The sequence below is a fragment of the Melanotaenia boesemani genome, chromosome 3 (genome assembly GCF_017639745.1).
Source record: "Melanotaenia boesemani isolate fMelBoe1 chromosome 3, fMelBoe1.pri, whole genome shotgun sequence".
Lineage (NCBI taxonomy): Eukaryota > Metazoa > Chordata > Actinopteri > Atheriniformes > Melanotaeniidae > Melanotaenia > Melanotaenia boesemani.
Genome location: NC_055684.1, coordinates 31,979,460 through 32,006,187, shown reverse-complemented (window position 1 = coordinate 32,006,187; position 26,728 = coordinate 31,979,460). Strand labels below are relative to the sequence as shown.

General features: G+C 37.2%; 2 protein-coding genes across 5 annotated transcripts; one reads left to right on the top strand and one right to left on the bottom strand.

Annotated features, from left to right (window-relative positions):
- Positions 1-1,743: 1,743 nt before the first annotated feature.
- Positions 1,744-14,183, bottom strand: dgkab (diacylglycerol kinase, alpha b). The gene is made up of 24 exons (XM_041981532.1): positions 13,993-14,183; positions 13,273-13,354; positions 11,731-11,807; positions 11,196-11,340; positions 10,831-10,905; positions 10,688-10,737; positions 10,336-10,410; positions 10,055-10,171; positions 9,810-9,927; positions 9,548-9,636; positions 8,614-8,724; positions 8,436-8,534; positions 8,289-8,339; positions 6,543-6,616; positions 6,288-6,362; positions 6,105-6,190; positions 5,929-6,018; positions 5,680-5,840; positions 5,475-5,539; positions 4,730-4,820; positions 4,469-4,649; positions 4,225-4,345; positions 4,040-4,100; positions 1,744-3,045 (listed from the first exon to the last, which is right to left on the bottom strand). Exons 2-24 carry the CDS (start codon positions 13,343-13,345, stop codon positions 2,965-2,967), a joined length of 2,166 nt encoding a protein of 721 aa, XP_041837466.1. The 5' UTR covers positions 13,346-13,354; positions 13,993-14,183; the 3' UTR covers positions 1,744-2,964.
- A 3,437-nt stretch (positions 14,184-17,620) lies between these two features.
- stx16 (syntaxin 16) lies at positions 17,621-25,850 on the top strand. 4 transcript variants are annotated; one of them, XM_041980920.1, is made up of 9 exons: positions 17,621-18,020; positions 20,461-20,472; positions 20,623-20,730; positions 20,887-21,027; positions 21,148-21,310; positions 21,459-21,547; positions 22,003-22,146; positions 23,257-23,337; positions 24,395-25,850. In XM_041980920.1, the coding sequence occupies exons 1-9, from the start codon at positions 17,940-17,942 to the stop codon at positions 24,494-24,496; spliced, it is 921 nt and encodes a 306-aa protein (XP_041836854.1). In that variant the 5' UTR covers positions 17,621-17,939; the 3' UTR covers positions 24,497-25,850. The 4 variants fall into 4 exon arrangements, with proteins under 4 accessions (XP_041836854.1, XP_041836852.1, XP_041836856.1 ...); XM_041980918.1 differs by having other exon boundaries at positions 17,621-18,065; XM_041980922.1 differs by lacking the exon at positions 20,461-20,472.
- Positions 25,851-26,728: the final 878 nt, after the last annotated feature.

The following is a 26,728-nucleotide window of genomic DNA, read 5'->3' as shown; positions in this document are numbered from 1 at the left end:
AGTCAAATAAACTTGAATTTTTGACTCCTAAATGTTACTATAGGCAGTTAGAGAGCTTACTGTAAAACTCAGACCAGTGTGCTTTAGATGTTGTGAAAACATACTTTGCTAAAGAGGTGCAAAGTATGTTGGCATACATCAGTACTGTTCAGTTCGGCCCCACAAAGGCTGCAGTCCTGCAGTTTTTTTATGTTTCCCTGCTCCATCTCACCTGACTCAAATGAATGAGTCATTGTACAGAACATCATAGGCTGTTGGATCTATTTAATTAGAGTCAGGTGTGTTGGATAAGGGAAATATCGGAAACTTGCAGCTCTTTTGACACCGAACTGAAAAGTCCTGGCATTCATGTTTCTTTCTGAGCTGACTGCAGGTCAGATGGTGAAGCGTTAGTACACCAACTGTAAAGTTGGCAGTTTGATCCCTGCTAGAAACACGTGATGAAATGCCCATGCAAGAAACTCAGCCCCACACTGTGTGTATGATAGATGCTATGTGAAGCATCACCATGTGTTTCTGTTGAGTTGAATCTTTCTCTGTTTTTGGTTTCCTCTCTCTTTCTTATCCCTTGCAGCTTTGTTTTTGTGTCTGGAGTTTTGACATTTTGAGCTCATTAACCGACTCATTATCTTTTCATGGCCAAAGTCTATTTATTAAACTCTTTTTTGGGGGGGGTGGGGGTGGGGTTACCTGTTTGTTTGGTTCCTCTAGCTGTCATCACAAACATGTGTGAATGAATGGGTTGAGTGTAATTTGAAAGGTGCACTGTAAGACCAATTACCATTTGGTCTTTACCAAGTAAAGACTGCTGACCAGTTCCTTAATAACTCAAATTTAACAGCAGCATGAAATAATCACTTTGTTCAGGTCAAACTGATTCCATATCTAAAATCCTGACTATTTTAGGCAACATTTAAATCCAGATTATATTTACTTTAAATTTTTGCATTCAGGTTTATTTCTAATTGTATTTACATATTCATGTTTATAGTGTAAACATTTCCATCTGACAACCACTTTGGTAAAAAAAAAAAAAGAAAAAAGAAAACAGGCTGGATGAGGGAGGATGGTCTTAAATCAATTCTTAATCCAGCTGAACTCCAACTTTGTTGCTCGCATAGCTTTTAACTGCGTCTCTACAATGGCTTGTCTGAAATATATTTATCTTTCAATACAATCAGTTTCCTCTATACTATTTTCTTCATTAACCAAAGTTCTTTTTGTCAGTCTCTCCATATGTTCATATCACTTTGAACATTTGCTTGTCATCTTGTTTTCTTCACCACCTCCCTGCTTTCCCTCCCACACTGATGCAAAGCCTGCCTCGCTGTGGGCTGACACTTTAATAATAAGATTTCACCAACTCAGATTTAGAATTTCATTAAGCGGGTAACTGAGAAGATAATAACTCCCTCATATGTTCGCTGCTCAATAAATACACTGATTTAATCATTGCCAAGGTCTGGTATACATTCTTTAACTCAAAGAATGAACACACTTGAAATTGTACAAGAAGTGTCTTTTTTTTTTTTTTAAGCTGACTGCTGATAATCACAAGTCTCTCCACAGCATGTAAAATTTGAACCTTACCCTGATTTTGAATGTCCACTATTCTTGTTAAAAATAAAAATAGATGAAATAAAACAAGAGTATTTTCAGACAGTAGAAAACTTTTGGCTATGCCACCTTTGTATGAGAACTACAGAGTTGCTGCCCTCTTAATGAAAACAAAGTACCAGTGTGTCTCAGTGCAGTTTAATTACATATTCAGCTGTGATATCATGCAGAGAGAGAGAGAGAGTATCAAATAAATGTCCTAAGTCCAATGAAAATCACACATGAGACGGCAAGTTTTCATAAAGGGGATATCAGATTGCAATGCATTTTTTAACTGCCTGTTTACTATTTAATTTTTCTTGTCAAGGTGATGTTGCACAAGCATAATTAAAAATTTAAATACAACACAGTCAAGACACACATTCAAATGACATACATAATATGACATGTGACAAGATATTACATGAACAAACAAGCATGTTACATGTGTATACCAAACACCAGAAACTTTTGGAAGCTAAGACAAATAATGTACATTTCTAAAAATAATAAAATTAAAATCACAATGTAGAATATTTTGGCTTGCCTCAATAACATTTTGGCATTGGTTCATTATTAGAAATATTTCATTCTGAGTGTATTTTGACTGTCTTATAGTTAACTTTAAAAGAACATTGCAGTAATGTTCAGCAAATATATACAGATACAGTCCAATGTCAAAGATGCTTATTATCGTTAATGTGTAGAATATGTTTATGTGTGTAACAGTGTGTTTAATTTTGTTAACACTAAATGTCCCCAGCACTTTCATTCCTCTATAAATCCACACCCAGTCACATTCATACAAGTGTTTCTCATATTTTAAAAGACAGTGGCATAACTATCTACTTTTGTTTCACACTTGTTTCACATAGACAGAACACTGATGGTGAAAAACATTTAGATGGACAAAGCTGGTGATCAAAATGAGCTGCTGTGACCTTCTAAAGCCCAAACAAAGCCTTTTCATTACAAGTTGCGTTAAGTATAGATGAATCTCAACAAGACATTATTATACACGGGATTTACCACAAAACACACACACAAAAAAAACAACAACACAACATCAAATGCAGTGAGTAAAACCATATTCCTTAGTAATGTACTGCAGTAACACAACATTCTTTGCTCTTTCATTTACAGACATATACTGCATCACATTTAAGTTGGCACACAGTGGCAATGATCAGACTGAAGACTGTTTTCATTTGTTCCAGTACAAATGTAAGCAGTGATTTAAAAAACATAATCAGGGGATAAATGCAAAGGACACAGACAATAAAACACACTTACATGCTCAGCAGTGAGCACAGTCTTTTAAATACTCTACAGTGTCCCCTCTGCAGACTGGAGGATCACCTGGAACCATTACTTTAGGTGAAAAAAGCCTGATGGTTTGGTTGGTGCAGCCATTAGCATGTTAGCTTGATTCTTGTGGGTTATGTGGATCTAAAATAAAAAAAAAATCAAATTTAATTTATATGACTTTCATACCAAATAGAAGCAGCACAAAGTGAAAAGTCGTTTATATAAATAAATGAAATGATGTTGTGAATTGGCACTATTCAAATTAAGCTGAATTGAATGATTCCCATGTATTTTTTTATTTATTATTTATTTTTTTACATTTTGATAAAAGGCCAAATAAGACTTCAGATTTTTTTTTCAAACTTGGGAGCTTGACACCACAAACACTTCTCGCTTCTAAAAAGCAACAATATTTTTATTCTGTCTGTGGACTAGCTGAAGCTGTGATTGTGAAGTTATGCAAAGTCAATGCCTTTTTATTTTTTAACATTTGTAAACTCAGCTGCCTCTTTAACAATTACCCAGATGTTTCTTGCTGGCAGCTGCAGACTTTTTAGTATAGTAAAAAGTAAGTTTTGAAAATTATCTCCATATAAACGAATATAGCCTCCCTTTCATCTGACTAGTAGGCAAAACTATTGTGTGTCTTTGAAACACTGATGTAATAACTGCATTTTTGGCAAAGATGGAAAAATGTCCAGCTCAACTAATTTTCCAAACACTCAACACTAAAAGCAAGGTTTGTTTTTTCTGGATGTTTCTGTGAATATCGCACATTTATAGTTGTTTGTGTGATATACAGTACCAGCCTGACGTTTGGACTCCTTCAAAATGAATGAGTGTATGTATCCAAACTTTTCACTAATACTTAATATAATTTAAGTTATAAGAACTAAAAAATGAAATTTCCCTGGAGATATGGCTAAATAAGCTAGACTCAGTGAGTGAAATATTGCTTCTGTATGCTGTGCTGTAGCACTGATGTGACTCCAATCGTCATCAAAATATATCAATGCATGAGCTGAAATTGTTGGATCTTGCATTGTGTATTGCGGTCACCACTGTCCTCCTGAAAAAAATACATATTGACGAAACCTTAACTCTTCTTACTGGTGAAGGCTATTTGAACACTTACAGTACAAGGAGGCTGCATCCAGGGCTCCCCATCAATCTGCATGGGCAGAGCTTTGGTTGTCCTGCATGTGGAAATGGAAGACAGTGAGTTATATAGCACGGTTTTCCTGCAGGTACCAATTCCTACCAGTGAGTGAATAAAAACATAAATACCTGACAAAATTACAACATAAAAAAGCTTATAACCTGATGGTAATTTGGGAGGTCTGTGCCAGCCTGTGCCCGGCACTCTTCAGCCCAGTGTAGATTTGTCCCATCTCTATGACTCCCTCCAGCCCCACTACCTCAAAACGCTTATCACTCATATCTGAGGAGTCATAAAAACATACAAATTAAGCTCATAGAGTTGTAAATTGTGAGATCAGCATTGTGTGATTGTGAGATGTGAGATTTCTGATTTAGAAGAGACCAGGAAAAAAGGAAAAGTCACCTTGTATGACTGTTTTGAGAAGTTCGGGGTCAGTGGTGACTTCACTGTGGCCCACCTCTGACACGGCTTCAGGTTTCTTGGATTCCCCCCAAAGGTTGGAGCCTCCGTGCATGCTGGGTATGTTGAGAACAGCTATGCCCTCTAAAGATGAGTTGCTCAGGTCCAGATGTCTCCCACAACACTGTTATAAAAAAAAAATTGAAACACTGATCACACATTGTTCTGCTTGGTGAAACAGCCAGATAAATATTAAACTCTAACCTCAATCACAAGACAGTCCTTCAGCTTCTTGCAGGAGGCAGAGATGGACTCTGAAGTAGCAAACTCAAAATACAAAAGTTTGTTCTTCATTCTTGAAAACAGAAGAGAACAATTTAATTTTTGTTAACATGTTGCACTTCTCATTAGAAGCTTTTAATTCTTTACCGTTTAGGATGTTTAAATAAAACATGGAAGAAAAAACAGATGATATTGATTGATGAAATCGTAATGTTTGTATTTAAACAAAAGGACTTACAAAAACTAAAAAAAAAAAAGTTATGCGCTGCCTCTAGCACTACATGGCAGCACCTGGATCCAATTGGACTCACAGCAGTTTGACTACAACTTAATGATGACATCCCATCTTGTTTGAATTCTTGCTTGTGTTATTCTTACTCTCAAATGTAAGTCACTTTGGATAAAAGCATCTGCTAAATGACTGTAGAATAGAATAGAATAGAATAGAATAGAATAGAATAGAATAGAATAGAATAGAATAGAATAATTAACTTGTATACAAATACAAGAACTTGGTCTTGTAGGGAGAAGGTACCTTATAAGGACAGGAGCTAAAAATGCTTAGTTTCATTCAAATGATGATGGGGCCTCATGACAGACCAATATAATATATCTAAGGATTGTTTCTTTCTTTTTTTTTTCTTTTTTTTTTAATGCAAAATGACACAAGTGGAGTATCCAAATAAAAATGTTAACCTAAAAGGCCCATGAGCATGTAAATCCTCACCTACTGTTGAACCTTTGGGGGTGTTTTTCTCTCATGGAGTGGAAACGATGAGCAATAGAGGCATCCTGTAAACACGCACATAGATGCAATATTTCAAGAAATATTTATATCTGTGTGCATTTGTCAAGATATATAATTTATGATTAATGCAGGCAATGAATCGTCCTGTGTGATATTCATCTTCCCTGCTAAGTTAGTGACTTACCACTCCAATAGAGAAGTAATTGTTAATGATCTCAAAGGGTACAGGATCTCCTGCCTCTTTAGGGTCGTTTGGGATCACCTGGATCCTCCAGCGATCCATGGGAATCATCTCACTAGTCTCAATCTCCTTCAGGATTTCTCTCAAGTCAGACCCATCATATCCTATCATGGGATTACAACAAAAAAAATGCTGTTTCTATCTAATAATGTCTGAGTCAATACCTTAGTTACACTTAGAATTAGAAATTACCTCCTCCCCAGCGAAGACAGCGAGCCAGGTCATTCCCAGTGCCCAGAGGCAGGACAGCTACTGGGGGATGCACCTGGAGGCCTGCTTTGTCTAAAATTACAAGTATTAAATGTTATTTCATTCAAGAGATTGTTATTTCAGTTTGCCTCTCTGAAACTCTGAAGGATGTGGATTACCTATGGCATCCAGGAGCCAACCGACTGTTCCGTCTCCCCCACACACCAGGATCCTGTACTGACGAAGACTACGGAAGAAGTGCAGCCTAAAAAAAAAATCAAAGTCATGATTAATAAAAAAATAAGCTGAAATGATATAGATATATAAATTACAAGCTTATTAGCTTTATCAGTGTACTGTACCCTGGAGCAGGGCCTCCGTTGGACAGGTTGTACACTTGACGAGGGTTCAGCAGGCCGTGAAACTTTCTGAGGACTCTGCACAGAAACACAAAAAAAACACTTTTACACTAAGTAGGATTGTAATAAACAAACAAGCCTTCATGAAGCTTATGCATAGATTACATAATGCAAAGAAATCTATAATGTCGCCACCTGGTAGTGTGAATAAACACTCCCATCATTCCTTTAATCTAGACAGGAGTAGGTGTTACTTACCGTTCACCTTGTTTTCCTCCACTTGTAGGGTTTACAAACACCAGAAGAGGGTGGGTGTCAGGAATAGGTACAATCTGGGAATAAAAATACAGAACAAAAAACAACAGGAAAGTCATTAAATAAAACAAACTAGATTATGCCAAAAAGCTCATGAATGTTCATGGTGCTGAACCCTCTAAGCCAGGGGTGTAGCTAAGGGGGTCCTCGAGGGCTGCTGTCCTGCAGAATATGGATGATTCCTGCTGCAGCACATCTGAATCAGCTTTAAGGGTCAACATGCTTGGGCAGAGCAAACTGTTTAGTAGAGCCATTTCATTTGAATTAGGTGTGTTCATCAATCTGAAACCTGCAGGATTGCAGCCCCTAAAGACTGGAGCTGGACACCTCTGCTCTGAGATGAATGATTTTTAGCCAAATTTGCTGAAAATGTAAAATGTTGAAGAATTATTTGTAGAGCTGAATCGTGTAAATTAATGTTCTGCTTAAGAAATTTACTTGAAGAATTTTAAAACATCTGAAGTCAATATTTTAATGTGAATTCTTGCTAAATGAATGAGTGAGGATTCCATCTTCACTCAACCTGAACTTTCAGACTTTGCCTTCATCTCTTCATTTTATGAACAAACCCCACCTACAGCTGGCCTTATTTTCCCACCACAGGAACAAGAAGACATTGTCCAACACATTAGTGTGTCATTTGTTTCTTCGCATTAAAAACTGTGGACATTAGAGCAAGCTACAGAAATGGTAACTTCAGCTTTTTTGGGAGAAATCCTGCTGTTAGTCAAAATGAGAGTCTGAGAAGCAGCCGGAGGGGCAAAAAGTTTAAGTCTGTTGTCTTTGAAAGTCCTATTATGAGAGCTGAGATTTCCCTATGTTTTGCTTGTAGTACAATAGTTGTGGATTCAGTAGTAGGCTGGAAATGTTTTCTTTTAGAATCGTTTCTTGTGTTCTCCCCCTCTGTAGCAACCCCTTATAAACATGGAATTTGACCCAAAGTTGATCCTTGGGTGTAAATTTTTCTGAAACTGTTGAAGATATATATATATATATATATATATATATATATAAAACTGAGTGTCAGAACTATAGCCAATGTTTTGTGAATGTTTTGAAGTTAAAAAAGTGTCTCAATGTTGATTTTTTTAAGAGACACAAATTCAAGTATGAGTGAGAGGTTTATGAAGATTCTATCCGTTGAAATCAATGTTTGAAAAAAACTGTGGAAAAAGTAGAATATTACTGAAATTATGAAAGATATTTAAAGTACTTTCTGAGCACTCTTCTCCTGAATGTTTGAATGGTTATAATATCTTGAATTATGTTGAATTTTATGGACATCAAGAACTGTACTAAAGTTAAAAGAATCTCAATGAGACTGAATGCAGAGTGAACACATTCACACTGATTATCTGGGGAAATGTTTCAAGTACTTGCTGTATTTACACACATATGTTTCAGGTACATTTAATCAACCTTTTACTGACTTGATTTTTTAAATTAAAATAGTCCTTATACATAACTACCATGATCTCTATACATGACTACCATGCAGCATTATCGACCCAGTTTGTGTCTTGTTTTGCACTAATGTTCGTTTCTGAACTGAACCAAACTGAATAAAAAAACAAATAAAGAAAAGGTTCTGACCAAAGCAATGACACTGGTAGGCATGCACAGAAAATAAAAACAAACCGTTGGTATTTAATGTAGGAATGAAAGCAGGAAGGTGTGATAGGGACAGACCTGCAGGATGTGGCCATCAGGAGTAACATTGAACAGACTGGTATCTTCCTCCTGCAGTAAATAAATAACCAGCAGTCAACTAACAATGACCCTGAACATCCAATTGCTCTGAAACCATGTTTGATCATTCTAGTTGAGTCATTTTACCTTTGAAATAGCACAGATAGCCCATGGAGGCAGTATGTGGTCTCTCAGCGCTCCACAATCACATTTCGGTAAGCCAGGTAGAACACAGTCATCATGTCGCTTTAAAACAGGACTCAGTGAGAAGAAAAAAGTAGAAATCCATTCTTAACAATATGCATCATTACACACAGATGCTCACCATCTCCTGACACCACACACAGCGCTTCCCTGCTAAAGTTTTGATCTTCTTGAAGCAGACCTGACACTTGCTGGAGTTACAGTCAGCTTTGATCCAGTCATGAGCAGCTTTCTGAAGCACACAATGCATGACAAAAAGGTGTCATCCCACAACTGCTACCCATTCAGTTTTGTTTTCCTTTCAGCAATGAAATGCTGCCAACTTTATTGCCAAATCCATTTGAAAGTGGACAGTATTATTTTCTGCTCATAAAGTAACAAGTATGGAGTCCTTTAACATCCCTTTCTGTGTTGAATTAAAACAACACATCCCTGAATGAAAGCAGCTGAAATTGTTTTAATGTTGACTTTAAGATAACCGGTGCAGACAGCACTCTCCTCCAAAGCAGCTCTGGAGGTCATCGCCAGCTTCAGATTTATGACCTTTTGGATAAATATGGACTTGGCAGATGGCCATCTCAAGGTAAAATATCCCTAAAGCTCATGAGTAACCTTACCAGCAAAGACGACTCACTGATGTGATCCGCTACAGAATAAGTAAAAAATGCATTTTAGCTATAATGCTGCTACACTGGGAAAAAAGAGACATTGACCGGGTCATTGTCTATGCTTCTGCAGAATTGGGACGTTTAACAGATGTTCAGGTCAAACTGCGCCAGCTGTAATCCGCACTTAAAAAACACTGATGGGCTGCACTTAGTGGCTAAACCACTGTCATGTTTCCTGTAGTTAATGTGTTTACTGTCACGGCCATTAGTCTTTGGGTCGGTAAAGAAAGTGAAGTGTGGTGAATACAATCTTTTAAACACATCTTGATTTTCATTTGATATAAAACGTTAATTTGCCTATAAATGTAGCTGTAAATCTGAAAAGCAGAATTAAAACTAAACCAGTGGAAAGAAGTGCAAATGAAAAGTGATCATAGTGTTCCTTACACCAATTTCCTGTTTGGATTTGACGAATGTGGGGGCGCAAGGTTCGGGATCTTTGTTTGCACACTGGCTGTGGACCGTGTACGTGCAACCTGGGGGAAGAAAAATATATGAGAGAAGATAAAAGTAATCTTCTTACAGGAAAAGCTGACACTGTCAAAAACCAGGCTGCACAAATAAAATGGAACTGGTCTGTCTGCTCCAGTTCATTTGTGCAGTTCAATAGGTGTATGACTGCCCCCAGGTGGTGGCAGCAAGTTCTTACAGATGCAGCAGAGTCCCTGCTTCCCAAGGCCGAGCAGCATGCTCTCACACACACTGCAGTAGGTCGGCTTGTTAAAATGCTTCATCCTCCAAATGTGCTGCCCATCCCTCTCAGTCATCTGTGGGTTAATGGAGGGAAGGAGGCGAAGTTATGTAGAAAAGTGTTCTGTCCATATGAAACTGAATAGTTAACTTAAAGCTACACAAACAAGAAGAAGAAAGATGCAAATTAAATATCTTTTTCACCTTCAGTCCAAGCAGGACAAGTAAAGGCACATTGTTCATGCCTCCTTTCACCCACTCCTCCAGAGTCACGGTCCCACTACCATCCACATCAATTGCATTCATCATGTCTTTTAGCACCTGTCACATCACAGAAGAGGGATGGCTCCATCACATAACACCTTTTCATCAAGCTTCTTTATACATCTTGCAGTTTGTGCATATTTAAAGCCTCACAACCCGATGCAAGATTGCAGATAACATTATGATCGTAATCAGACAAAACATGAAAAGTGAGTGCTTACTGGTCTGAGTTCAGTCACATCCCAGCCCAGATAATCAGCAGCCCGCATCATCTGTGTGATAATACGATCCACTTCCTGGAGAAGAAGTAAGTTCTGGTAGGTTTGGAGTGCATGTTTGGTGACAATATGACTGTTTTTCCTAGCATAGCTACAACTTCTATGGGAAGTTAGTTTATTTTAATGTGACAATACTTATCTAAACTGTTATAGGAAACTGGTGCCTGGTGCACAAAATCTAAGTACATCACGCAGAAAATATAATAAATAAAATACAGAATAATTCTAGATACCTAATGAGCTAAAACATATATTTGACGTTTGAGAAACCTGTCAGCAACTCTGAGTAACTTACAGAACTGTCCAAGAGTCCGTTGCCATCTTTGTCGTAAAGTTTGAAGGTAACTAGAACCAAACAAAGTCAGTCAGTGATCCACCAGTTCTCAATTTTCATCTATTATCATTAGCGAAATAGATTAAAAGGGAAAGGAAACCAACATTCAAGCTTCTCACGCGGCTGTGCTTCCTCAAGCACTGAAAAGTAACAGGATACATCACGAAGAAAGACCCCACCTGAAAAAAACAAATGTCCTTTGAACAAGCATTAAACCTTAACTGCACTCGGGTAGCAAACAGCATCAGTTTGGTTCTGTACCAAAACAAAAGTATTATACAGGTAAGTTATAATCTCCAGAATTACATCTACAACTTTATTCCTAGGCCATAAACTAGCACACTTTTTTATTTTTCCAGGAAGTTCTATAGCCCACACCAAGATAAACACCACTGCTAATGATGTATTTCCTCCAAACACTTGCTCCACTGTTTCAGCTAAAGGACAGCAAGTATTCTAAATATTTTACCTTCTTTAGGTAAGGAACTCTTTGTGGACCCATCCTGCTCTACGTGCTGAAAATAACGGAAAAGACGTTGGCAGAAATCTTCAGGAAAGTCGTCCACTTCTAGGTAGGTTTTGAGGAAGAGGCAGAAGCCCACAGCATCCACACACTGAGCAGAGAAAAGTGAGATTAGACAGGACCAGAAAATAAATATAACATTCACATTCATAGAAATATTCTTTGTATTGGGGTTGTAAAAATTGTGTAGAAGGTAAAATTATGAGAAAATTATGAGAAAAAAATGTGAGACCAAGATATGGCAAGACTAAAGTTTCTGATGAGAAATACTCATAAAATCTTTTTTCCTTATGAACTGCCAGGACATTTAAATGGACAAGAGTGGCAGCCTAGTTGTTCTGAGACCCGAACCCCAACTTGCTCATCAGTTCCTTAGGATGGTTTGCCACTCAGCCACTACTTTAATAACTGGAAGAAATATTTACTTTTGTATATAACCAAATGCACAGCTGTCAAGAAAAGATCTATCAGCTTAGCTTACCTCTCCAAAACTGTGCTGGGCTAGACGACCTCCAGGCTGAAACTCCTTGATCACATCTTTTACCCTCAAATTACTCTCTGTAAGGAGAACATTGTAGAGGTCAAAAAGTGGCTGGATTAATTCATCTAAAAGAAGGAAGCGGCATGTCAAAAGAAAACACTTCATGCAACTTAAAACATGTTTGTGTTTTATCTAAAACACCAGTTAAAGTTGAAATCATCAGTAAACGTGAACCTTAAGAACAGTAAGTCCAGGTTTGAGTCTCATAGTCTGATGTAACACATAGCAGTGCCACTCCTGGATCCAGACAGGACCTTGTGTACATGCAATTATCTATTCATCCATTATCCAACAGGCAAATAACCCCAAAACGCTAAGAGCCTACAAACCCATTTAATTTCTTTCAAAGCCTTTGAGTGGAAAGAGTATTTTTAGCCCGGTTCCACTTTTTGTTTGGTGTCGCCATGTCTATTTAATTCTGCACTAAATCCAGCCCCAGAGCATCCGCATGCACTTACATTTTGGATTTGTTGTTTGTTTTTTGAAAGACCATTCATGCACATCCTCTGTCACAAGTACTTATCAATTAAGGCAACTTCAACTGTTTAATAAAGATTTTAAGTGCAGAAGCCTCATTGTTGAACATTGAAGCTGAATACTGAGATCAGATGAAATGACTGAAAGATGTATCAGCCTAATTTGGGTGTGTGAACTGTTCTTGTTCTTATTGGACTTTGACTCTTGTTCCTGATGCCCCTCTTATCTAAGTTTGTGTTTATTAACCTTCATAAATTATTCCACTTACAAATAGGTTGGAGGGTGTGTCCAAACATTTGTCTGGAACTGTATATGATATCATACCCTTTTACAATAAATATAGTAGATTTACAACCCAAGTAAGAAAACAATTAAAGAAAAAAAAAAAGAAAAAAGATATATTAATCCATCCATCCACTTTTTTTACCTACTTATTCCAAAGTGGGATCATGGGGGAGTCTATCCCTGATGCTAATAGATGATGGGCACACCCTGGACAGGTTGCCAGTCCATTACAGGACCAACAAACAACCACCAATACTCACACTCACTCCTAGCGAGAATATGGAAACACCGGTTAACCTGACATGCATGTTATTGGACTGTGGGAATACGTTTGAGTAACTAGTGAGAAAACACACATACACAGAGAGAACCTGCAACTCATTAGAGAAATAGTTATTTGTCATTTTCCTATATGCTTTAGTGTGCTTTTCTTACCATTGCTAATAATGCATTAATGTGCATGTAGCATTCATGTGTTGTATATTTAACTTGTCAAGCTGGATTTACCTACATTATGTACAGTTGGGAGGTTTAAGTGGTAGCAGTGTGTCAGTCTGTATGAGCTGTTTTGTAACTGGTTATTGTGACATAAAAAAGGACATCTAAGAATAGATACTTGTAGGAATACACATTCAAACTGGTTACTTTATGAGTTACATGCAGCATCAACATGCTGTTTACACAAATTAACATCCAAAACTATGTTAAATGAGAACTCACCTTCCATGTAATGTTGCAGCTGGATAAAATCCACAGGAGTCAGAGAGCCTTCTGTGTCATCGGATGAGGCCATGCTGATCAGCTGGAAGAAAAAAAGAGAAAACACTGGCTGGACAGTCTCTCAGATGACTGGAATGTCAACAGCCTCTAATCCTCCAGGGAGTTTTCTAAAACAAGAAGGTATGTATTTTGCTTTGGCTGTTACTCAACTAAACCGGTTTATTTCCATTCCTATCATTTTGCAAAACACCGGTTGATCTAACACTCCTCTTTTCATTGATACAAATCTACAACAGGCTTCCTCCATATGTGAGGATCCCCCTGAACCCCCACTGTACATCAATATAAATTTAGATGATTTTATCATGCAGATTTCTATTTACATTTTTGACAACATGGATGTGGGTCAAAGGTTGTCATCAACATCTGGACAACTGAACAGCTGCCCAAAGTCTAACCGAAAGTAATAAGTCAACAAGTCTGTATTGACAGAAAATTACATATAACCAATAGATGAGCTGTAAACTGGTCCAGCACCAGAATTTAGACGTGCTGCTTGTGCAAGTATGCGTCCAACTAATGTTCCATCAGCTTAATCAGCAGCAACAAGCAACACATAAATCAGCCATTAAGCCCATCCTTTTTAAATGTGCATCCATCAGACAGGATTAAAGAATCAAACAATAGTATCTACCTGACTGACATGTCCTTAAAACTTACCGGGATTGAGTTCTGAAAGGGCTGCACGTGTTCAGGCAAGAAGAGGACTGAGACCAACCCCTTCCAGTCCTTTTTTTTTTCTTCTTCTTTTCTTTTCTAAACTTGTCCTGGGCTCTTCAGAGCTCAGCAGAGCATGTACCTCTGATATGTTAGCTGCCTGCTACTTGTGGGTTAAATGTCTGCCGCAGTATTAGTGGATATAAAGGATTAAGACTGGAAGGAGGAGGAGCCTTTAGTGACATAATTACAGTTAGTGGCACAGCCCCATGCGCACACGCTCACTGATCTGATCTGCTGCTCCCTTACAAACAAGTCATAACATTTCTAAAAATTCCTGCTCTCCTGTTCTGAGCTTTGGTATGTAAATCAATGAGCCTGTCTAGTGTAAGAAAACTAACTTTCACCAATAGTTAATAATAATCAAACAGAATATAAATACATCTGGCTTAAAAGCTCTCACCTCTTCCCTGAGATTTTATTGCAAATGTGAAACATGATGACACAGTGGTGGGTTTTCCACAGAGCTGTCCTGATGGAATAAAAATGTATATTTCTGGTTTCAGTAGATATTTGCTCATTTAAGCTACAGTAGCTTCCAAAAGATGAAGTTACAAAATGCTTCACACATCAGCAACCAAATAAAACAACCTAAAAACACAACAGAAAGCAACAACACAAAAACAACAGTAGCTGAGCAGTTCGCTCAGTAAACAAAATCAAAGGGTCAGATAAAATCCAGAAAGGCTGACCTATAAAAGTTTGTTTCAAGAAGAGATTTTTAAAAAGACACTACCTGATCTCAAATGGCTCAAATGGTTCCAAAAGGTAAGATAAATAAGACATGAAAGCCATAATGGACTTTAAAAGTCATGAGTAAGACCTTTAAAGGTACAGTGTGTAAGAATGACCGGCATCTAGCAATAAAGATGAGCATAGACATGACTCCACATGACAAACACAGGTGTGAATGGATAGTGGCCGTGAATAGACAAAATTCTTCCAGACATAAATGTGTTTTCATGTGTGAGTGGATCCATTGGGCTTAGGTGAAACAATGACTGCACTACAGGTAAATACTTCAGCATTATGTATGTCTTCTTCTATGGTCCTTTAAAGACGCTACATATCCCAAATGGTGCTTTAGCAGAGCAGAGGGTTCTCACTTCAGCTGAGTTCAATTTGAAGCCAATTGATGAACTTTTGGTTAAGACGTGTAAAAAGGCTGTTGCAATACTCAAGATATGAGGAGATAAAAGCGTGTGAAAAATTTTTTCTGAGTAAATATAACAAGACACAGAAACTCTGCATTCCATTTAACTTAATCTCTATTTTTTAACACATTATATTCTGATCTATAACTATAACCTATTTAATTCAGTCATTCCTTACATATCCCATGTACGTTTTTTTCCCTCTATGGCAAATTCAAAATGTAAATAAATAAATAAATAATTGAGAAGAAAAGGCTGAGGAGTGACCTGACTGACTTATTCCAGCAAAACCAAATCATGTTCTGTAATAAAGGCAGAAAATAAAGGTTCTGCTCAAGTTGGTTGAGTCAAAATCCTTATTACATCACTGGATTTCTCGACTAGCTCTTCTAATCTTTCAATTTCATCCAAAATGCTTCCTCCGACTGACCTGATTATCACAGTGACACAGTGATCTGTCTTATGATAAAATGATAAAGGAAATGAGCAAACACCAGGCACTATAGTTGCTTAATGTTTATTATTTAGATATAATCACTTAAACAGTTATTACTGTGATGCCGGCAGCACTTTTGTGGTAGCAAAAACTGCAGAAAACATGGACCCACACGTAACCAAACTCTAATATGAATAAATACAGTCATTTCTATAACACATGAAAACCTGCAGGGGGATAAGAGAAATAAGTACTGGGTCAGCTGCCTGCAGAACAAATAGCCAGAGAGATCAAAGACAAAACTCAGGGCTTCCCCAGCTGATGGATACAGGACAACCTGGGGAGTGACTGCAACAGTACATTCAGCTGAACGGAGAGTTTAAGTGCAATGTAGTGTAGTAGTGTACTCATTTTTCAGATAATCATTGTTTTTTGTTTTCTTTCCTGGAGGCATTTTTTGTATCAGCAGCAGATTTGCAAAAAATGTGGAGTTTATAAAAAGAACTACTTGTTAGTTTATTTCTGATCTCTCTGAAAAGATGCAGTCTGTGGCAAAATTTTGATTTAAGTTTAATGTATATCTAGCATTATCCACACTTTTACTAATCTAAGAGACATATTTTGGGTTTTTGTAATGTGGGAGACAGCCAGAGTACCTGGAGAAAACAGAAAGAAAGGCCCCAGCTGAGGTTCAAACCCAAACACTTCTTGCTGTGAGGTCATGGTGTTAACCATCACACCACCAAGCCACTTGCACCTCAGACTGAAACTAAACTTAGCACAAAAAGTAAGGAAATGTGTGTTCAGTCCATTGTTTCTCGTGTTTAATAATACCTTTTGGTGTTGTATTAGACATTGTTGGAAAACCTGATTAAATAAATGACCACAGAAAAATTTCCTTACTTTTTGTGCTACATTTAAATTTAAATACATTTAAAAAAGCTTGTTTACCCCTCCACCAGCTGATTTGATTTATTTATTGTTATCATTAAGCAAGCTATTTTCTCCTCTGTGTATCAACTATATTTTTCCTTAAATTTCAAATATTAGACTTAATAGCAATAAAACCACAAAGACTAAAAATAAAACAAATTACACCAAATTGAAAGCGGCATCAACATTTAGTTCGAAAAAGTGAAGCACACTGCAGCTCTGTCTATAGTGACTCAATCACTTCAAATCTAAGTGTTTTGGTCTCATTAACTACTTTTTCTATTCACCACGACTATACAGAAGGGAGATGTTTTATTATATTGCATGGCAAATAGATTAAACTACTTGGATTACATTTATGTTGTATCAATAACCACAACACTGTCTCGCTTAACACATGTAGCACCAAAGGATAAAAAGGAACATGTGTGAGAATTTGCTTTTCACATGCCTCTCATACCGTCAGCTACACAATACTGGAAATACAGGTTGCTTTGGACACAATGGACACAGAAATGGTTAAAGTTTTAAAAGAAAATTTATATATAAAAAGATGACGTTAAAAACACAAAGGTCTATTGAGCAATAGCTTTACATGTGTTAAGTAACATCATGAAGTCCTTCATTTAATTTTGCAATTGTATATGTTACTTTTGCAACTGCCTGTTGCTGTTTCTGTTTGTTTTGTGTTTTTTGTAATTATGCTGCACACAGTATGTGTATTTGTACACATATTTATAATGACCTGTCACTTGATACTTGCCACTTGATCTACATTTTTAAGTTTACTCATATTGGTCCATTTTTATACTTCTCAGTTTTACTGTTACGTTGGTTTTATTCATACTTTTTCATTTCTTAATTCTTTTATGTTCTTGTCGTTATTCAATTTACCAATGTGGGCTGTGCTGTGATTTTTAATTTCGTTATTCATAAAAAGTCACATCAGAAGTTTCTTTGCCGATGCTGTAGGCGGCGATAGCACACTTTACTTACAGATAAAACTACGTTAATATGTAGTAGAAGAAGAAGAAGAAGATGTCTACGTAGATGTTTACGTTCTTCTACTTCCGTAACTCCATTATAGTAGAATAACGTTACCAATCTGACGTTAAATCCTAAATTTGAATAAGAACTCTTGATTGTGTTGCATTTTTTAACTTAAAATTTAAAGATGGTTAACTTTTCAATATGATTAAAATCGTTTAATGTCCGCTGTTAGCGCTTTATCGCGAGTTTTTCTCATTCATCGCTGAAAAAGCTAAAGCTAGCGTTAACCGAGCAGCGCCTCAGTGGACGCAGTTTAATCATTCATCGGCCGAGCCGCAATTTGTCTTGTGTTAATTTAGATCTCAAACAAGGCAGTCATGGCCACTAGGCGTCTGACCGATGCCTTCTTGTTAATGCGGAACAATGCAATCCAAAACCGGCAGATATTGGCAGAGCAAGTGAGTACATACGACCCCGGTCTGAGTACACGTAGCAATGCTGCGGTGAGTGGTCTGCATCGTTTTGACATTTTACTGTGTGTGTTTGCAATTAGCCAGTCACCGAGCCCTCATAGCTAGATTCACCAGTGTACAAATAGTAGCTACTTATTAATCAGAGCGTGTTGTACGTGGTTAGTGCTGATGTGGCCTTAGTTTCACCTCAAGATTGATGTTTGTGCCTCCGAGGTGAGCGAGGAGGAGGATGCGGACTGTGCAGACATGTTTGCTCAAAGATGCTAAATCATTACAGAAAACTACAAAGAAAAAAGAGTAAACAACTTAAACTGTTCAACGAGAGAGCCGTCAAACAAACTAATGAAACACTATAATTTTGTCATAATAAATTGTGACTTGAAGCTTTGTTCATGTTTCTAATGACCACATGGGTGCCTCAGTAACAGAAAGGTGAATAACTATGTTGCGGTTTAGTCTAGATCAAACTGTGTCTGTGATCTGTACGTGAACTGGACTGTAGCGGAATTTCCTTTCCACAAAAATGTGACATATGCCAATACAAGAAACGTATTGGTTTGGGTGATCTCTTTTGGGATCATAGTGGGAGGCGTTGTTGGTTTTGTGGAGAATTCTGTAATTTCTACAAACAAGCAGCCACTGGATTATTTTCAAACCCACTAAAAATAGGCCTCGCATCAAGGAGTGAGACACAAAACACGAACGTGGAGATGCAAACTCCCAACGACTATGAAGACACGCAGAGTAACTCTTAAAGGAGATTTAAAATAACCAGATGGTTTTTATGTTCAGTCAGCATGATGATGGCCATTTGTCTAAGCTAGTATTGCTCAAACCTAAGATAGTGATTTAAACATGTTAGATTGTGCAAATAATTAGTTTTTCTCTCATTTTTAAAGTAATACTCCAGTCCTGAATTAGTATTGTGTTTTCATTTATAGAATAACACATAGCAACAGAACCTCATCCTGCTTCCTGACACTTCTTCTGAGCATCTGGAAGCTGATAGGTGTTGCCTAGGTGCAACTAGTCTCACTCTGGTGTGAATGTTTTAACTAGTTACCTGCTTGCTGAGGTAAATTCAGCCCGTAATGTTTCACAGAGATAGTAAACATGCAAGGATATTCAATCAGGCTTTAGTTTCTCAAGTTAAAATCCTTAGCAATGAAAAACTGTATTTGTATTCTATCACTGATAGCACACAATAAAAAAGAAAATGAATAAGCCATTCTTTCAGGGATGGCAATGACTTCAATAAACATACACATCAAATTCCTGTTTGATTTCAGAGGTTATTCTAAAGTTCTGCATCCCAAATGACACTTTTTAAAATGATCTTAAGGCAAAGTGCAGGTAAAATCTAATAACATTTTTAAAGAGGTCCCTGGTGGGAACAAAGGAAAAGCTCTTCTTGATCTTGTGACCTACTTACAAAGATCTGTTCATGCTACATGAATTGTTCCTTCCACATTTATTACACCGCTCCGACCAAACAAATTGGGTTTCTCTTTTAGAAAAAAAGTTAAACATCACATGTTCACAGCGAAAATCATGTGTCTAGCTTACAACCCCCTTGTCTTAAAGTGCATGTGTTCTGTGTATGTTGTCGTCGTGGTGGATTTCATCTAGTTGCAGAAAACCCAGTTTTGATAAAATTCTGAAAAGTAATTAAATTGTTTCTGTATTTTTTTTTTAGTGCAATCCACAATGTGGAAGTTGTTTTAAATTAAAGCTATTAAATCATTTAAATGAGGTGTTTTTAGTTGTTTTGTGACATCTAGAGAGGTATGAAACACTTCAAACTGCATAGACTTAATCGTAACTGCTCATTTTGCCAGTGAAAGATGAACATTCAGCTTATTGAACCTGTATGGCTGTATGGTCAGGTGTAGGATAACTGAGTTTGCAAGAAGCTGGCAGTTCTGCTTGTCAGTTGAAACAACACACACAAACACACATGAGATGTAAATATTCAGAACAGTTCCCTGAAATGTTAGTGCTCAATCTGCTACTGTCAAAGATAATAAATTGATTATTATACTAGAGATATCCTGTTAATTTGAAACAGCCTCAAAATGATAGTTTCTTTCTATTATTCTTATCCTCGGACGATCCTTTCTCGATCATTTCTGTTCTTCTATTCCCTGTCTCCTACATGTTACGATTTAATCTAAATTGACATCAAGTTATTGCAAAGTTCTGGATTAGTTTCTGCATTCACACTCACTGTCCATCATTGGCTAGAATTAAAATAAGCAGCCAGACCTGCTTTGTAGTAACTGTTTCAGTAGTTTAAAGTGGATGCAAAAACATTTTTTTTTATCTTGCACTCATTTTTGGGCCTCTGTTTCTCTTACATCTGTCTTTTCTCTCATTTTCCTCTCTCTTTGCTGGGTGGAACCACTCTATCTGACAATCACATTAGGAGCTTGACGAGGTATTGTAGCCGCTTCCCTTCATGGTAGAATAGCTTTCATGGCAAAAATGGGACGCCATTGTCATCACACTTTTACATTATTATATAAAACATTTTGATTATGATTTTTTTTTTTTTTTTTTTTCTTTTTCTTTTTTTTTTTCCTTCAAGTTGGCTGACGATCGAATGGCTCTTGTGTCTGGGATCAGTCTGGATCCTGAAGCTGCCATTGGAGTCACCAAAAAACTGCCTCCCAAATGGATAGAGGGGGTTGACGAGGTAAAACATCTGTAAAACAATATTATTAAAGAAGGGGGGGCGGGGGGTCAGTGAATCAATGATAATTTATCATTAAACTACTGATTCCTGCAATCACTGGAGTACAGACTAAACGTATTAACACATTTTTATTAACTGCTAATCATCACCTTCCAGATCCAGTATGAAATCACACGGATTCGGCAGAAGATGAAGGATCTGGCCTTACTTCATGACAAGCACATGAATCGTCCCACACTGGATGACAGTAGTGAAGAGGAGCATGCTATAGAGATCACTACTCAGGAAATCACACAGGTGCTGTCATTTCACCAGCGATACGGCTGGAAAGAAGGCACTTTACTGGAATACAAAGACTTATAAGGGCATGTCACAATGATTCTTTTGTTCAAGCTCACAATTTTGTCTTCATTGCAGATGTTTCATCGATGCCAGCGAGCTGTGACCAGTTTGCAGTCCCGTTGCGGCCACTGCACCGAGCAGGAGGAGAGACTCTTGAGAAACGTGGTGTCGTCTCTGGCACAAAGCCTGCAGGACCTCTCCATCAACTTCAGACACACACAGTCGAGCTACTTAAAAAGTAAGAACTGCTCAAGGGCTGGTTTCTAGGAAATACTTGTTCCTTTCTGTGCTGGCTCTTATGGCTGTGCTGCCATTAAGGCTGTTTCTCAGATTGCATTTCTTTTATTATCATGTTGCTTGAATGCCTCCATGTTTTTATCTAAAAGGGATGAAGAATCGTGAGGAGAGATCAAAGCACTTTTTTGACTCGGGGCCTTTAATGGAAGAGGATGAAGATTTAGCTTTATATGACAAGGTGAAACTCTTTTTCATATTTGTTGAAATAAAGGCGGTCATAGTTGGATAATTATTTTACATATGCACTAAATATGTTGTACAATGACAGTTTTACATATTATATGCATTAGTACAGTCATAGTAAACAAATAAAAGTACATTTAATTTAAAATGTCTAAATTAAGAGCTAGCATGTCTTTTAAATGAGCCCCAAAGGGACCTGGAAACACGGCTGATTATCGTTGAACTGATTTTAAAAAGATTAATAAATTGCAGTACTGTGTTGTCTGCCATCTTTTTGTACTTCTTGTAAGGCTGAATGCCTTTCTAAGAGAATTATGGGTTACAGGAATCATTATTGATATAAAGATTGGTCAGTTTAGTGTTTGCTGAGGCTTTATATAAGGAAGAAAAAGGCTTTATATAGTTGCTGTCTATATGTGGTGTAACAGTGAATCATTTATTATCTTCCAGGGGTTCACAGACGACCAGCTGATGCTGGTGGAGCAGAACACGGTTATGGTTGAAGAACGTGAAAGGGAGATCCGACAAATAGTGCAGTCCATCTCAGATCTGAATGAAATTTTCCGAGACTTGGCGGGGATGGTGGTGGAGCAGGTATTAAAGGGGAAACAAGATTCTGATGCAAACAAATTCACAGTTGTAGTTTGGAAACACAGCCATCCAGACTTGCCTTTCTCTGCCCAGTGCTGCAGAATAAGAGCTGTATTCAAGGGACCTCAGATGTAGGATGTTAGGAGTCAAGATCAAGATAAACAAGTCGTTTCTTGTTATCATGCAAGCTGTCTTTTGGGGAATGTGTTCTAGCAAATCCAGCTTACTGTGGATTTTTTTTTTAATAATTATTATTTCCTTGTCAGAAAAGTCTGGGTCTCAGTTGTTTCTGGAAGTCAGAAAAACTTCAGTAAGGATAAAGTGGTAAATCATGAAATACAACTTAAATATTCTCAAATGGACACACTTTGAAAGCAAACATGTCCATAGCTCCACACAACCCTGTACAAACAGCTGCAAGCTGTCATTGTCCAAATGCTGTAGCTCATCCTGAGCAAAATATAAAGTAAGAAATACCCCATTACACATTTCTATTTACCTTAGACATGACTAATAGGAATTTTTCTAAGTTTTTATGTTGTTTTAAGGAATATTTCCCATCACGCTGCTGTCGGGTGCAAACCTCCTATCTCCAAAACTGTCATTTTTCAAAAGATAAAAAAAACTGTATGGTTTTGTAATAACTGGACAAAATGCCATCAAACCTTGTTTTGTGTTTTACATCATAATTCTTTGGTTAAATGTTTGTAAAACAACAGACAGACGTAAAGGGTGACCAATGGTACTGATTTATGAAGGAAAACAAAAATCCCGGATTTTGGACATAGGAGGTTTTTGACCGACAGCAACGATAATATACCTTGTTAAATAACTGAGTTGGAGCATGACTGAAGTCACTGAGATGCCAGTGATAAACAAAAACACCTTGTATCCGCTCTGTATAAATGTGGCATTTTCAATGAGTTGTTATGATTTTTAATATGTGTATTGGCATTTATCATTTTGTACTAGTATGAAACATGATTATCTAAGAGGATGTAAAAGAAAAAATGAACAGCCACTTAACACTGTGAACATTGAATACAATAAATATCTACAACTGGAATGACGTTGCTCTGCTAATGAAGTCTGTTTCTCTTTTTCTTCATCAAGGGCACCGTTCTCGACAGAATTGATTTCAACGTGGAGCAAGCTTGTGTTAAAACAGAAGATGGATTGAAACAGTTACAAAAGGTAAACAGCCTGCTCTCATTCATGTTTAATTGTATTTGAATAACAGTGTTTGGTCAAATAGGCATTTTGCTTAGGAACGTTTGAAATAAACCAGAAGTATCTGAGTGACAGCCGTGATGAGAGATGCTCAAATTCTGCAGATTATAAGGAAAAGAGCTTCAGTGCTTCGGATAATGTGATAAGATTTCTCACATCACAGCTTGTTGTAAAGTTGGTTGTTTTTTTTGCCAATTTCCAACGAAGTCAAGGAAAAGACAGTGTTTATTTAATTTAGTGTTTTATTCTATTCTATTCTACAGTCATTTAGCAGATGCTTTTATCCAAAGCGACTTACATTTTACTTTTTAACTGTAGTGAAGTTTTGATCAGTAACCACAGATATACTGTGAGCTGAATGTACAGATTTATTTTAGATTTCTGTGGCATCCAGGACCGTTCAGGCTCTAAACCTGGCAGGAGAGCGGGACAATACGATCCTTTTGTCTTGGCTAAAATGTGTCTAAAAGCCCTGACTGGTTAGATGGCTGTACCATAGTTTTGTTTTTTAGACAGATGTGCTCAGCACTGAGGTGATTGTTGAATAAAGACTAAATTAGGATTATTTTTAGGTACTTTATTTGGAAGTTGGTGATATTGGTTTGCGCCTGTTAGGACACCTGAACAACATGTAGGAAGCTGAAAACACATTTATAGTAAATTGTGATGGATAGCTACCCATAACTCTACGGACGTTTTTTAGGCATTTATATCCCGTCCAGGTTTACAATCCAGCCAAAAATGTAGTGTTTATTCACAGACTCTGTGTGGTAAATCTGGACATTATGATGAAGCCGCTTTCTGTCGAACGTTCCACTAATAAGAAAGATGCAATGGACTTTAATGTCCAGTCAGCATCCACAAGCATTTTTATGTTTAAAAAAAAAAAAAGACCAGACATAGTTAAAAAAAAAAAATGTGTTGGGGTTTTAAGACTAAGATTTGAATTTTCCATGAAATTATTTGCCTTTTTATTAGTATAACTGACTCGTATGTAACAATATTTTCCTTTTCCCTGCAGGCGGAACAGTATCAGAAGAAAAACAGGAAGATGCTGGTCATTTTGATCCTCTTCATCATAGTCATTGTTCTAATTATTATTCTTTTTGGAACAAAGTTTTAGTCACGCCTTCCCCTGGTTTCTTTTCTGTCTGGGTGTTTGTTGTGGATCTGTGTGAACTTGGACTCGATTCTGCTTCAAACAAAGGTGTCTGCCTTTCATAACCAACCAGGAAACACGAATTTCCAATCTCTGCAGGTGCCCTTTGGGCTGTGTGGAGATTTTTTTTGTTTGTTTGTTTGTTTTTGTTTTGCTTTTTAATGAAAGAAACAATCAACAGTCTGGTTGAACTGTGGCTATTTTATTAAGAGACAGAGTGAGAAAAGTGTGTTAAACCCTGGCCATGTTGGCATATCTTAAAAGAAAACACTTAGCTGTGATTGAGTGTTTTCAACTTAAACTCAATGCATTAATTGTGATGTTGTATGAAGATGCATCATTGTAGTCTAATATTATTGAGACTCTATGGGGGACAAGAATGAATATTTATGGGAAACATGCAGCAGGTCCAGTTTTACAGCATATTCATTTTTATTCAACATTACATTTTACAACCTGTCTCAGTATTTGAAGATGTAAAGAGAATGTTTTGTATTAGAGCTGCACTGGGTAAGTTTAGAATAGCCATTTAGTCCCAAAAATATTCCTTTGGTTGAAGGACCACCTGTGTTATTTTTTTTTTTATAGCCCCGCATTAGTAATATCAAGTCATGGTTACTCCACTGCTGGCCTGAGGAGGGAGTACGAAGCTGCAACTATCTTCATCCTGTGATTTTTAAATTCACACTCGCTGCGCTTATAATGAAGTACTCATTTTAAAACACTTGTTTTTGTTTTTCGTGGTCCTTTCATAAAGTGCTACCTTTTTAAACTCTTGCAGTTTGCACATATTAAGGCCTGAAGGGGAGGTGGGGTTATGTTTGGATGTAATACTACTGTCATCTATATGATTATAAAATTATTTATTTTCTGATATCTTCATATAGTCCAGAGCTGTTGTTTGTGAAAGATTTACTGTTTATTGAGAAGAGTGTATGTGTAATATGAACCCAACAGTTATTGTCCACTCCACTGAACTGGGAACTGTGATGTAGTCCAACACAGGCAGAGATGTGAACACAGCCTTATGATTTTTTTATTTTCAGATTGAACATGCTGCATTTTATTTGGATGTGTTGGAAATTCTTTACATGTTCTTGTGTTCTTTAAAGACTGATAAACTGAAACAAATAGCTTTATTATCTGCATTCAACTCTACACTTTATACAAATGTTAAATCATCTTTGTCACTGATGTGAAGTTTTGTGTGGAAAAAAATGGTTATGTCGTAGTGGTAGGCTACTACATCATGTTTTGGGTTTTAAAGCAAAACAAGTGAGAAGATGGCAACTTTTTGAGAAATAAACCTGGAAAAAGATGGGTTTTGTGTTGTGTTATAAGTAAGGTGGTATTAACAGAAAATGAAGCTGTTACCTGAGCCTGAGGATTGTTCGTTTGATGATGACTACACAGAAAATCACTTTTTTTTAATATATATATAAATGTGGGTATAGATATTCGTTACCAATTTAAAGGTATCAAAAGCCACTTAACTTTTTTTTTACCATTCATTGTACCAGCAGCACATAATGCACAAGGATGAAGCCTTAAGAAATCAGCACCACATAATTTGAAGATTGATGATGCTCATACAATCTCCGTCTATTTTATTGGGTACATTTTGCTAGTACTGAGTTGGACCCCATTTTGCCTTCAAAATTGCCTTAATTCTTTGTGACATGTACTCAACAAGGTGTTAGAAACATTCCTCAGAGATTTAGGTCCAGATTAACATGATGGCGTCACACAGATGCTGCAGATTTATTGGCTGCACAATGAATCTGCAGACAAGAATGCTGTATTGGATTAAAATCTGGTGACTGTGGAGGCCAGTGGAGTACATATTATGTTCAAAAACTAGTTTGTGACATGGTGCATTGTCTTGCTTGAAGTAGCCATCAGAGGATCGTACACTGATCATAAGGAGATGGGCATGATCAGAAACACTACTCGGGTAGGTTGTGGCATTTAAGCCATGCTGAGAGTCCCAAAGTGTTGCAAGAAGATTCCCCCCACCTTCACACAATTACTTGAGCTGCTGATACAAGTCGGTTTCATGTTGTTTACACCAAATTCAGTGTCTACCATCTGAATGCTGCGAAGCAAAATTTTTATAATCTTCTGTTTATCTGTTTTGGTGAATAACTGTAGCCTCAGTTTCCTGTTAGATGTCAGGACTGGCACTCTGTGTGGTCT

What these genes read in the sequence shown, in the direction of transcription:
- dgkab (XM_041981532.1), bottom strand. Translation starts at nt 13,345, where the DNA reads ATGGCCTCATCCGATGACACAGAAGGCTCTCTGACTCCTGTGGATTTT. An exon ending in AGGACTGTCTTGTGATTGAG is followed by an intron (nt 4,650 to 4,729) that starts GTTAGAGTTTAA and finishes TTTTTATAACAG; the next exon opens with TGTTGTGGGAGACATCTGGA. An exon ending in TCTCAAAACAGTCATACAAG is followed by an intron (nt 4,346 to 4,468) that starts GTGACTTTTCCT and finishes ATGACTCCTCAG; the next exon opens with ATATGAGTGATAAGCGTTTT.
- stx16 (XM_041980918.1), top strand. Translation starts at nt 17,940, where the DNA reads ATGGCCACTAGGCGTCTGACCGATGCCTTCTTGTTAATGCGGAACAAT. An exon ending in CTACTCAGGAAATCACACAG is followed by an intron (nt 21,028 to 21,147) that starts GTGCTGTCATTT and finishes TCTTCATTGCAG; the next exon opens with ATGTTTCATCGATGCCAGCG. An exon ending in GATTGAAACAGTTACAAAAG is followed by an intron (nt 23,338 to 24,394) that starts GTAAACAGCCTG and finishes TTTTCCCTGCAG; the next exon opens with GCGGAACAGTATCAGAAGAA.